This window comes from Zalophus californianus, chromosome 11 (assembly GCF_009762305.2).
Source record: "Zalophus californianus isolate mZalCal1 chromosome 11, mZalCal1.pri.v2, whole genome shotgun sequence".
NCBI lineage: Eukaryota > Metazoa > Chordata > Mammalia > Carnivora > Otariidae > Zalophus > Zalophus californianus.
The window spans coordinates 1,148,563-1,161,706 of NC_045605.1; the positions used below are offsets into that span (position 1 = coordinate 1,148,563).

Here is a 13,144-nt window from a genome sequence, read left to right on the forward strand (position 1 = left end):
GCATTTGAGTAAATTCAGTGTGTCCTTCCCACTGTTTCTCCTCACAGTGGGCTCACATCTTGGTGTGATATTTGGCGATGGGCTTCTGAGAGAGTAACCCATCTGTAGAGAGGGTGAGATTCTGTACCATTTTTATTCTTTATTTTCTCATCAGTGTTAAACCCACCATTCTGTTGGTTTCTTGCCAAGTTCCCATCTGATTCCCAGTTTTGCTTTCATTCACCCCCCCCGCCCCCGATCTAGTGTCACTTCCTGTAATGCAGATGTGCTCTACATTTCCCAGGCAAGAGAAATCAAGCCAGTTCTTGAACATCATCCTGGGATTCAGCATCACGTCACCGTTAGGGCTGGACTTGTCCTAACATGGACTATAAGTCTGGCCCCTGGCGCTTGGCCTCTACTTGGTGTTAAGAAACATGGGTGGCTGGCTTGTCAGCACACACACACACACACACACACACACACACACACACACACACACACCACACACCAGTCCTTCTGGAACAAGATTGCTTGGGGGAAAGGACAGAGGGGAGCCTTGGCAGGTGGGAGGTCCGCCATTGTCCATTATAATTGAGGACAGCGCAGGGGAATTGGGGCAGAGGCCAGGTGTCAGACACAGATACAAGAACGTTGGCCTTTGGGCTGTGGGAATTTTAAATTGCAGAACTGAGGAAGAATCAACTTCCTCTCTTTGTGGTCATGCAGTATGATACAGCACAACATCTAGTTCAGATCGGAGTCAAAACTAAGTGAGATAAGGCCATTCAGGCTGCCTTATTGCCTGTTACTCTAGACGAAATAAGAACACGGTCTTTGGAACCAGGAAAGAATGAAATTAGGGCCTGACTCTGCTACCTACAATGTGACCATGGCGGGGTCCCTGAGTCACTCTAAACTCCTATTTCTGCACGGTGGAAACAAGCCGCCGACCCAACGGTACTCATGAGGATGATACGAACACTGGACCTCAAGCCCCTTGTGCCGTGCCTGGCGAAAACCAGGTATTCAAGCCTTGCACAGCTGTCCCGTGCCTTTCCCCAGACAAGCGAAGACACGCACAAGGACCGTGAATCAGGGGGGCCAGTACAAGGAACGCGCGTATTGCTCCCTTCATGCCCAGCCCAACACCTCCTAAGAACTATCTGCACCGGTCACTTCCCCTTTGCCACCTGTCCCAGCCTCTTTGCGGTGGACGGACAGAGATTTCTGCCTCAGCATCTGCCCCCCCCCCCCCCCCCCGCCCCGCGCTGTGTAGCAGCAACTCGGCTGGTGACATGACTCCCCGTTGCCTCGGCCACCCTTCCAGGATGACCCCACTGTTACGAAAGATCCAGACGGGCGGCTCACAGGGCGGTCTGCGGCCGGGCGGTGCCCCGTGTGGGCACGATGCCGGGGCGGCCGTGGGGGGTGCTGGGCATGGCTGGCACGCAGGCGGGGCCGGGCCACAGCCACGGTGACACCGACAGAGACCTGCGCCGCTGCTGCGCTTTTGCGTGATGTGGATCAGCAAACTCCTTTACTCTTATTTTCAAGGCTTTGCTTTTTAAAATCTTTTCCAGCTTTATTGAGGTATTATTGACCAATAAACATTGTATGTTTTTAAGGTGTCCAGCATGGTGTTTTGATATTGGTACACATTGTGAAATGATGCCGACGGTCAGGCTGCTCAGCACACCCACCACAGCGCAGAGTTACCTTTTCTCGCGGGTGTGAATGGCGAGAGCATTTAAGATCCACCGCCGGCAAATTTCAAGTCCACCATACGGAATTAGTGACTGTGGTCACCGTGCTGGGCATTCTCTCTCCAAAACTTACTCGTCTCACATAACCAAAATTTCCTATCTCCCATTCCAACATCTCCCTGTTTCCTCCAGGCCCTTAGTCCTGGCAACCGCCCTTGTACCCTCTGCTTTTAGGAGTTTGACATTTTTTTCGATTTCATGTGTAACTAAGAGCATGCGGTATTTGTGCTTCTCTGTCTGGCTTATCTTATTTAGTATAATACCCTCAAGTTTCATCCATATTGTTGCAAATGGTAGAGTTTCCTTTTCTTTTTCTTTAAGGTTTAATCATATTCCATTGTGTATACGCACCGTGTTTTCTTTATCCATTCATCCGCTGGAGGACACTGAGGTTGTGTCTATACGTTGGCTGTTGTGAATCATGCTGCAGTGAACGTGAGAATGCTGATATCTCTTTTTTTATTTCATTCCTTTGGTTATATACCCAGAAGTGCAATTGCTGGGTCAGAGGGTGGCTCTATTTTCAACTTTTTGAGGAACCTCCATACAGTTTTCCAGAGTGGTTGCACCAGCTTGCATTCCCACCAACAGCGCACGAGGGTTCCCCTTTCTCTGCATCCTCACCAACATCTGTTGTTTCTTTTTCTTTTTCCTTTCCTTTTTTTTGAGAATGAGAGAGATCATGCACACGAGCAGCAGGGGCAGAGAGAGAGAGAGGATCTCAAGCAGACTCCTCATTCAGTGGGGAGCCTGATGTGGGGCTGGATCCCACAACCCTGAGAACACGATGAGTTGAAATCCAGAGACCAAAGCTTAACTGATTGAGCCACCTGGGCACCCCTCCAACACTTTCCTTTTGTCTTTTTGATAAACTCTTTTATTTTTAAGCCAGTTGGCAGTTATTGCTACCTGTAACCAAAAGCATCCCAACTTATCAATATTTCTACCCACTTTAGTCAGAATTCAGCTTCATCTCTCCACCAGTACTATTGTTCTAAACAACATCGAATGGCCTGCATGATGGAGAATCCAACAGAGAGCTTTCCTGCTCTCCCATCTCTGCTCAGTCTTCGAAGGCTGACTTTCCATCAGATACACAAGTACAAGTACAGGAATGATAGTAAAATATTGAAAATAACCTACTGACATGTTGCATACTAAAAATAATCTAATGCACATAATTTTGATGTATTTTTAATTATTTTAATTTCAAATACATTATATTTTTTCAAATGTATTCTTAATATATCATTAAATTATTATTTTCCATATGTAGTATTTATATCTATTTCAATTATATGTATTTTATTTATTTTTGATGATTTTTATTTTTAAATTTCATTTCTTTGATGTATGCATTTATTTAAGCATGGGTTTCATCACCAATAGGGGACGGAATAAATTATGTGTTTATTTCATAGAAGGCGGCTAACAAAGAAGAGAAGCCTGTACTAAGGAGGAGTGGTTGCCAAGGTGTATTAAGTGAAAAGAGCAAAGAACACAGCAGTGTGAATTTGCTTGCTGCCAGTCTAACTTTAAAAGAGGGTGTTAATGCTTGCCTGTGTACGAAACAGCTCTGAGGGTCGCACGCATGTGTGTGCTTATCTGCATACATTCTCTCTTGCTGGACTACAAGCTTGATGAGGGCAGGGGGTGTCCAACCAGCCTCTGAGAAAAGACACTAACTGGTGGGCACAGGTGTGAGGAAATTAACTTTTCACCATGTTTCTGACTCTTGGAATTACCCTGTGGCCACCTAGTACCCTTGAAAAAAATAATCCAAATAAATGCAGGTAATTTTTAAAATAAAGAAATGCTCAATTCCTACCAAAATACTGCCAATTTACTTATTGCAATCTCCCATATGGTCTCTTTCATACTCATGGTTTTAAGGACGACCTAAATGCTGACAACCCATATATTTGTATCTCCTCTCTTTTTTAAAAATAATTGATATGATTGACAGACAACACTGAATTGTTTGAGGTGCATGAGAAGACTCCGTGTATGTCCATGTTGCAGGACGGTCCCCACAGTAAGTGTGGCCAACACCCATCACCCCCATAGTTACTGTGTCCCCTCTTTTGAGTTTAGACTCACTTACTCACAGCCTACTTGGGTATCTCATAGACATTTCAAAACTTGGCAAACCTAAGCCATTATTCCCCATTCTCACTGTTTCCTCACAAAGCTATGTGTCTCCAAGCCATCCCCCAACCCAGCAAATGCTCCCACCGTTTGGGACATTTGTCCTTCTGCTCTAGGAAGAGCTGTCTGGGAATGACATGACCTCTTCCCTCTTTCTTCCACCCCCATGGAGCCCTGCTGTCTTTCGTGTTCTCGTCTGACTCTGCAGTGTGACCGCTTTCGCCCGAGCCGTGATCCCCTCACCCGGTTCCCACACCTCCCCTCAAAACCTCCTCCAGTGCCACTCCCCCAGAAGTTCTAACATGACCCAGGGCAGCGTAGATCCTCCTCTTATTCTATCGAGGACATCAGTGGCTTTCCCTTATGACTCATTAAATTTACAGTTGCATGTCTATGTGTGGTTATTTGCATATATTCTTTCTTGCAGGACTATAATCTTGATGAAGGCAGGGGCTGTGTCCATTTACGCAGGTTCCTATGCCTACAACCCAGCATGGACTTTGAGCATGGACGAATAGGAAATGAGTACCAGAGGATACTTTCGTGTGTGCAGTGGACGTGAGGAAATCTGCTTGCTAGAGCGGGCGGAAGGGAACGTGTAAGTAGAAGGAAAAGATGAAGATCAGGTTTGATTTTCTCCACTGAAAAAGAAAGCGTGTGAACTAGGTGATCTGCGATAATCCTAAGATTCTGCTTCACAGTTTTTTCTAGAGCCTGCCCTGCAAGGTGACGGCTTTCCTAGGTCTTTCTCCAAGGGCGTATCAGGAACACATAAGATGTCTGGGTGGTGGAAATAGGGACACCTGTTGGTAGGGCACTCACGGAGGGCCCGCGATACATTCTCTTCGGTCTTGGACCAGCCCACTGTGAGGCGGCCGCCGTGGAGACCCGAATCCTAACACCACGGGCCCAGGATCTCAGGCTGCCTCCTGTCTGGTCCACACTGCACCCAAGGCTGTGGGGACAACTTGTTCTTGAAACAAACAAGCCGATAATATAACGGACCGATTCTCTTTATTAAATAACAAGTAAATAGTCTATATACAGTTGCTGGTCTTGCACAGGAGCACTCTCCCTTCTCCTGTGGAAGCGCCCCCGTGTGACAAAGTCCCCGCTCAATGTCAGGTAATGTGTGAGGCCACCGGCAAGACGCGGAGGTCGCTCGCGCTGTCGTCCCTGCACACGCAGGAGAAAATGAGCACCTCTGTTCAGAGACTGAGGGGAAGGACGACGAGTGCCATTGCCGGTGCCGTGGGGCGCTTCTCGGGGTCTCAGCAATTCAACCAGCTGCGGCTTTTCAAAGCATGTGTCACTTGCCTTGCATTTGGGTCAAACTCCAGCTGTGAAGATCCACTGAAGAAATAGTAAAACCCTGGAAATATGGACAAGGGAAACCATGAGATATTTTTTCAGATAAATCTGTTTGGCAACATACGAAACTCAGAATAGTAGGTAATTAAAATTACAAAGGGTTTATAGGGTTTTCCTAAGTGCAGGGACTCTGCTAAACGTTCTATCGGATTGTTTTTTCATTTCTTTCTGCAACAGTCCTACGAAGGAAGTGTATCCAACTCCATTCCACAGAGGAGCAGGTGGCCGGTCCATGCGCGCTGGGCCAAGGTCCCTCGCTGAGGACAGCAAAGCCAGGCTCCGCTTACTAGGTTATTCTGCTTCCGATCAGACAAAGTTCTCAGCTTCTTTGGAAACTATGAGCTCTTTATTTTCTTTTTTTCCCAACAGTCCTCCTCCCCTTTCCTTTCCTGAGAGTCCTTTCTGGCCCCAGAGAAGCATGGAAACTCCTTCCAGAACACCAGGGGGGCCCTTTATGGCACTGCCATCCTAGTGCTCAGGTTACCTTCCAATAAAGGTCACCAGCCTCCAGCCATCTCTCCTCGAGCAGGAAAAAGATACGACATTTTTAAAACTTTGGGCACAAGAAGAAGCAGTTATTTGCAACTGACTGGTGTGGGCAACGACTGACTACTCAGGGACATCTCCCTGGGAATTAGTAGTCACCACAGGATGGAGTGGAAGAGAAAGCCTGCCAGTATGAAACTTGGCCACACCACTTGAGTGGATTTTTATACCCACATGGTAACCTGAAAGGTAACAGGTCTGGATGTAAGGAAGTGACGCTTGAGCACTTTGGTGTCTTCTGCATGTACAAAATAGAGAGACGTGTGTTGCTTGTCTTTATGATTCAAATCAATGTTTTATAGGAAGTCGTCATAGACTTGGTACAGAATTGATAAGTTGCAATTTGGAATGAGAGAGGAAGGAACGGGTTAGAGAAAATCTGTCATTACGTGGGGCGTCTGGGGGGCTCAGTCACTTAAGTGTCCAACTCTTGGTTTCGTCTCAGGTCGTGATCTCAGGGTCATGAGATCGAGCCCTGCATTGGGCTCTGTGCTCAGCAGAGAGTCTGCTGGAGATTCTTTCTCTCCCTCTGCCCCTCCCCCACTCATTCTCTCTCTCTCTCTCTCTCTCTCTCTCTCTCTCTCTCAAGTAAATAAATAAATCTCAAAAAAAGAAGAAAACCTGTCATTACAGATTAATCCAATTGTCCTTCTGATACCGTGGAATGTTTCAAGTGCCCCATTGCCAACAAAACAAGTATCCTCTTACCAAACGCTTCAAAAGCAGCATCGACCTTCGGGTCAACCCCTGGGAAGTCTTCTGCTATCTGCTTGGGGAAGCCTGGCTCCATGGATTGTCTCTTCTCATCAAACCTGCATCCAGTAAAAGAAACGCAGCAGAGGCCATGTTACCAGAATTCTTAAGTCATGCTGGGTTTAATGTGGAATCCTAGTAAACTTTCCAAGTACTGCAAATAAATGTCAAGCATGTCAAGCACTACAGAAATATGTGATTTTAATGGAATTGCAAAGATAGTTCTTAGAACTGTATCTCCGCCAGGAGAAGAGGCAACATCCTGATCTGTTACCATACTCTCAAGCCCGGATGGAGAGAACCTTAATCAGCTTTCTATCACAAAGGCATGAAGGTACAAACATGAACTGGCTCATTCATCTCAAATACAAATTTCAAGTTCTCTACCATACGTGGCTCGTGTATGTCCCCCCCACCCTGCACATCTGGATTTCCTATGGCAGCCTCCTAGGAAAAGGGATGGTGGAGACCAGGAAACCACAGGGAAAGTGTTTCGGACTCGTTGGCTGGACCTTGGGCATCAGCCTCCGTGAGTCCTGGGTTCTAGCCATAAACCTGGACCGCTATTGCTCACCAGTCTCTTAAACAAGCAGCACTAACGAGTGGATGAGGTTAGGGGAAGCCCTGAAGAATCATATAGCAAAGTTGGGAGGATGAGACAAACACCCCAGGAGTCGATGAGTCAACAGGAAAGGAATGCTAAATGGTGGCCTGGATTCTTGAGGCTTCTTTCAAAAAAAGACAAGCCCATCTGGGTTTGGAGTCCAGCAGGGAAGCTCCACGGGGTGCTGGCGCTTGAGGCAAGATTGAAGGATGAGTGGGTTGGCCAGGGGTTGCAGGAAGAGGCCGTCCAGGCGGGGGGGGGCGGTTGCAGGGGGGCTCCAGCTTGCTGCTCACAGGCCCCAGGCAGGAGCCAGGCAGATGCGGCTGGGCTCACCAAGGCAAGGGAATCCCATCCCCGCACGGGCGGGGAGGCTGGCTGAGAGTGGCCTGAGGGTTTCCTCAGAGGAATAAGATAATTTCCCCAACAAGGCTCCGTACAAAGCCATCCCAACCCCGTCTTACCGCCAGTATTTGTCCCCTACGAAGAAGAACGTTTTCTTCTTTTCCTTATCGAACATGGCCGCGTCAATTTTCCCTACAGTTTCAGGAAAACCCAGGGTGTGGATGCCTTTTGGATAACCTGCTTGTACCTCAGTTCCTCTGATGGCCCAGAACTGGTCTCCTGTTAAGAAAAATAACTCAGAGTCACATTGAATTTATGACAGTTAATCCTTTCGGTTTCGGAAATACTTGTCAGCACCTTTGATTTTCATAGTAAAGATTTAACCCCCAGCTCAAAGTGGGTTTTTAACAAAAATTTTCGGATTGAATGAATGAACACAAATCCAAGGAGGGAATTTACAACTCGGAGCAATTTATATACTGATGTGCATTTTTATTATCTATAAAATATAAATAAAATAATACCAGACCCAGCTGTTTCTTCACTACCTTAGAGTAATGAAGGAGACGCAATTTGTCAGAGTAGAGAAAATTAAAGTCCAATTCAATTTTCCTGTGAAGGGGTTTATTTCAACGAGTTAAAGAAATTATTATTTAATAATTACCTTTAAAAATGAAAACAATGTCCTTGCTAGTCTCTTCATAGGCGGCATCCAAGCCTGAAGGAAGGGATGGCCAAAACGAAGAGATCAAAAAAAATCCAGGTTCAAGGGTCCTGAAGGATTTGCGCCAAAAATGTCTGAAATATATAGAAAAGGAAATGAAAATTGAGAAACAGACTTTCTCCTTTAGCATTTTTTCTCATTGTGGTGCCTCGTCCGTCCTCCCCCAGCCCCTCGTCAGCTAGGCTCGAGGGTAAGCAGAAATCCGGGGTATTGCCAATGGGGAAAAGTCTTTTCTTTTTCTTGGGAAGCCTGCACCTGACCTGCCAGAAAATTCCAGAGCAGCAACTTCTAGAGAGAAGGTGACTACAATTGATGCAAACCAGTGTAGGTATCATAACATCGTTTACATTTTCAAGCAGATAGACCGGTGTGTGTGTGTGTATGTGTGTGTGTGTGTGTGTGTGTGTGTGTGTGTGTGTGTGTGTGTGTGTCAGCATTATCAGAAGGGTTCCAGAAGCACTCCATGCATCCTTAATGGTGGATGGATGTGGGGAGCCAGTGTGGTGAGGGAGATTTGCTCTTCACTTTCTTCCCATGTGTGCGGCTTGCATGTGTTATCATGTGTGTATTTATCCAGCCGTGAGTAAGTTAATTGATTAAGTGTAATGCTCTCCTGATGTCATTTTTAAAGGAAACAAAGATAAAACCCTAATTCTGAAGTTCGACGTGAGCCTTTGGAAAAGCAAGCGTGGCTTCTAGCAACTGGGAACAAGGAGAGGACAGGAATCGAATCAAGTCTTTGAAAACGAGCTTGGTGCTTTTAGGAAAATGGGGAGGGTGAAGCATGAGATCTCAGTGATTTCACGTTCAGAGAAAACGCTTTTGCTCTCAGTATTTAAAAATCTCTATCAAGTTTCTCTGTTCTCCTTTCTAAGCATGGTGCATCAAAAGAAGGGAGAGAGAAATGGAATCTTCTGGTCTGACCTGTCTTTAAAGAACAGGATTTCTCCCCTCAGAGTGCTGATTGCGTCGAAGGACAAAGCGGGGTCGCACGCGTCTGGGGTCTCAGGTCCTGAAGGCACAGATTCCGTGGGTGCCATGGGCTCATCCGGGGAGACGGGGGGAGCTCCTGAAGGGAACAGATGTGGGGAGGCAAACAGAAGGACAACTGTGAGGCTGTCGTCCATGTATGTGCTTTCCAAACACTCTCAGGGTGCTTTGAGGGGAATTGCAAACCCTTCGTGCAGCATTTTAAAGTTTTCCCGAAGACCATCCCTGCAAAGCTATGCCTGACTGTTCCAACATCGCTCACCGTACAGGGACTGGATGCCATCCACATCATCTTGAGAAAGGCGGAAGCGGGCCAGGTCTGTGAGTGTGTTGTAGACTGGGTACATCAGAGCGCGAGGGTCGGCCGAGTGAAAGAGACCCAGGGAATGGCCAAGTTCATGAGCAGCAACCAGGAATAAGTTGGTTCCTATTTTAGAAATCATAAATAACGGTTACTTGGTCCTTAAATCCATGTACATCATCACATGGGTCAGCTGTGTATTCTATTGATTTTCTTCCTGGAGGCTCACAGGGCTTTCTTTGCCTTGTTTTGTGGTTAACTCATCCACGGACCGATTACACACTTAATGGAAAGCCAAGGGTCTTTCAAGGCTTATTCTTGAAATCAATCTTTGAGGCAAAATATCCAGCTATATCCATCTACTCCCCCTCTCCTGCCTCAGGATCCTATTTACTTCTTGAGAACCAGCTCCCTTTTCTTGTGCTCTGGAATGGAACCAACTTGTTTAGCACATCCATAAATATTTCTCTTCATTTGTCAATGAAAAGCTAAAAACACTGTTTCAACGTATTACCATTCACCAGTTATGGTCTCATTTAAATGAATCACAATTTATTCATCTCAGTTCTGAAATCCTGAAACAACCATACTACTGTTATTTTCCATTGGACTATTGCCTGCATAATTTTTCTGCCTCAAGATTATTACTGAGCACATATTGGGTCTGAAAATATTAGTAAGGATAATTGTCATAGGGTTTGCAAGACTGGTCTAAAAGATAGCAAACCTAATCATGCCTACCATTTGTCACAAAAGAGATTTGGGTGACACAAACACTAGCTTTATTCATATTATTAAAAAAAATTGGAAGTCATCAGGTAATTATGTTTGACATGCTAAGTTTACTTTTGCAAGCATTATTCGTGTAACTTGTGATCCTAGTAAACTCCTCATTAGAGACATTACAGGAAGAAGTTGTTAAACCAAAGAAATTTATCCAGCACTAACTTCACATTCATACTCGCTAAAGAGATTCTGTTTGCATTTCAATTATAAATCGAAATGAATTTCAGAAGTAGTATTATTTGTTTTAGCCAATTTTTTGAAAAGTTTGGAAGCCAGTGCTCAAAGTATACAGTTATGAACTGAGAAATATTCTTCTACCTAAAAAATTTGGACAGTTATATTTGGGGGCAAGTCTTTTCCTTCGGAACAAGTCTATAGAAACTCTTGTTAACCTAGAGAGAGTAAAATGCTGATTTACCAAGAAAACCTAAACAGGAACCTCAGTTTCTGAAATTGAACTCTCATCTCCATTTTGGAGAGTAAAGAAGAAATTTCCCTCAGCTGGATACAAGCAATATCAAGGGCCCGGGTTAATGCAGAGTCAATGCAATGCACTGTCCCTTGGGTATCTGCAATTCAGTATAATGAGAGAATATTCTTAATGATGGTCCCAAGCTCACACTAGAACCGTAGTCATCAAAGAAATACTTAACGATATTCCCATATTATGCTTACCAAGACGGAGTAAACTTTTTAGACATCTGAAAAAGGGTTAAAACAAAAATACATTCTACTAATTCTTGAGCCATTTGGGAAATCTGGAACACCCCCCTTCTTGAAGGTTCTTAGCTAATAAGAATTTTCTAAATCTAAAAAAATCACCCACCAACATCATTCTGAGAGATGTGTAACTAACCCGAAGTATCACTCGTCCATAATTCATCATCGTCAAAGTGGGCATCTCCATAAATGCCGGGCCCGGGCGGGTAGGCGTGACCCAAAACGTTTCCAGGTCCATCAAAAGGGCTAAAGTCTCCATGATCTAACAGAGAAAATGTTTTTATTGGAAAGATAGGTAATCAGGATCTCTTTGGAACACTGCCCCCCAACAGCAACTAGATAAATGGATGCATTTCATGTTCGGTTTTTTTTACCTCTAACTGCAAAAGAGATCTTTATGTCAGCCTCCCCTTCATCAGTCCTGGAGAAAGTAAGTGGAGTCACCTCCTTCCAGACATTCAGAGCTTTTTCAATGGCAGAATCAACAGCCTCTCTCGGCAAATCCAGTGTATAATTCATAATCCTTTAAGAGAAAAATTGAAGAAGACATTATTCCTCCTGTGATAGTCACTTGTAAAATCTCGATAGTACATGGAAACCTCTTTGGCCCCATTACCTGTAAGTAAGGTGGGTTTTCCTCCACTTGGGGATGCCAGGGAAGGTAGTGAACTCCCCAACATCGGGAACGCCACACCTGGGCTTGCGCATCATCTCCAGAGTGTCCGAGTCCAGCTTCCCCGTCACCGCCAATCCGAGGAACTTCTGCATTTCTCGGATTTTTTCAACAACAGGACCACCCTCCCGTCTTCTAACAAATGGTTTCGTATCTTTGGCAAGGTTGTAGTAGTTTTCCAGGTATTGCTAATGGGATAATAAGTAGAGTTTTCAGGTCATGCTTTGATTTTTAGCCTTTTATGCTAAATTGCAGCTGTTGACTTAATTTGTCTGCCGTCCGGTTTGTGGAAATCAAAATAAATGTCATATTCGGCTCAACTCTTCAGTTACAGACTCTTCCTCGTTTGTTTTATCTTTGTAGCCAAATAATCTCTGGAGCTTCGTCTACTCCCAAAGCAATGAAAATGAAGCAGAAAATCCAGATAACTGTCTAGTGAACTTAAAGGAGGAACACAGAGCAAATGGGCTTCTTTGAGCATAATCGTGCACTTCAGGAGCCTTTATTCAACCCCCTCGACTTTCTACTTTATGCGTCTCACGGGGACCTGGCTTAAGAAAAATGTTGGACAAATCCCCGCGTCTAAACCCGACCCTAGCAATATAAATATCTAGCTAAACTTATGTTGGATTAAAATACCTACAGAAGTCCCAACAGGAGATACAATTAATTACACTCTCCACCTGTTATTCGTGTGCCTCACGGCCCAGTGCTGCCGCCGTTGAGGTGGGTCGAGGTGGTGATGATCTTAGGAAAACACCTAATATTTCTGGCCTTTGTGCGTACCTGCAGGAGAGGAGGCTGCACAGTGGGACACGGAGACCCCTCCTCAACCCACACGCTCTAACTCTGTCCCTGAACCTCTCCCACACAGTAAAGCCCAGAGCATCCCACGGGCTGTACAAACGGAAAGCAGAGACAGTTTTCCCACGGGGCTCTGCCGATATCCGGGAGGGAGGCACCCACCACTTACCTGAACAAGTTCCATGATGTCCTCGTCCTCCGCAGCTCGGTCCGCTGGGTAGGTGGAGCACACAGCCACACAGAGCAGCAGCAGAGCTGGAAGGCTCTGCATTTCCACGGGCTCTTCTTGGCTCTGTGTCGTCGTAGTGCCTTGCTCTCTGCCTACCTTCTCCTGGGTCCACTCTCTGGAGCCCTGACTTTTATAGGGCAACAGTGATGGGTTAGGTCACCCGCAGCTTGACTCATGATTGCTTTCATCCAAATGGCAGCAGGACTATGTCCAAAAATTCCAAATCTGAAGTAGGATGATACAACCTACTTTACTAATTTCTCTCAACCTCTCCGATTTTGCAAATCATAACAGTGATTAAGCTCCAGGAAATGCTTCCTGTCTTTGTAAGAAGAAAACTGGGGCATTTTTTTTTTATTCTGGAAAAAGAAAAGTGCCTGGAATTTACTAGACCATTGATGTTTGTGT

General features: G+C 45.4%; 1 protein-coding gene across 1 annotated transcript; it reads right to left on the reverse strand.

The window, feature by feature from the left end:
- Positions 1-4,899: 4,899 nt before the first annotated feature.
- On the reverse strand, positions 4,900-12,894 carry LOC113914358 (stromelysin-1). Its single transcript, XM_027579515.2, has 10 exons — positions 12,677-12,894; positions 11,647-11,891; positions 11,405-11,553; positions 11,167-11,292; positions 9,486-9,650; positions 9,158-9,302; positions 8,174-8,307; positions 7,629-7,788; positions 6,519-6,622; positions 4,900-5,265 (listed from the first exon to the last, which is right to left on the reverse strand). The coding sequence occupies exons 1-10, from the start codon at positions 12,776-12,778 to the stop codon at positions 5,165-5,167; spliced, it is 1,431 nt and encodes a 476-aa protein (XP_027435316.2). The 5' UTR covers positions 12,779-12,894; the 3' UTR covers positions 4,900-5,164.
- Between the last annotated feature and the right edge of the window lie 250 nt (positions 12,895-13,144).

Bases quoted from the DNA above. Each gene is read 5' to 3' on its own strand.
- LOC113914358 (XM_027579515.2), bottom strand. From the start codon at position 12,778: ATGCAGAGCCTTCCAGCTCTGCTGCTGCTCTGTGTGGCTGTGTGCTCC. The intron at 9,303-9,485 runs GTGAGCGATGTT...TGTTCCCTTCAG, and splicing joins TGGCATCCAGTCCCTGTACG to GAGCTCCCCCCGTCTCCCCG. The intron at 6,623-7,628 runs GTAAGACGGGGT...TACTGGATGCAG, and splicing joins GTAGGGGACAAATACTGGCG to GTTTGATGAGAAGAGACAAT.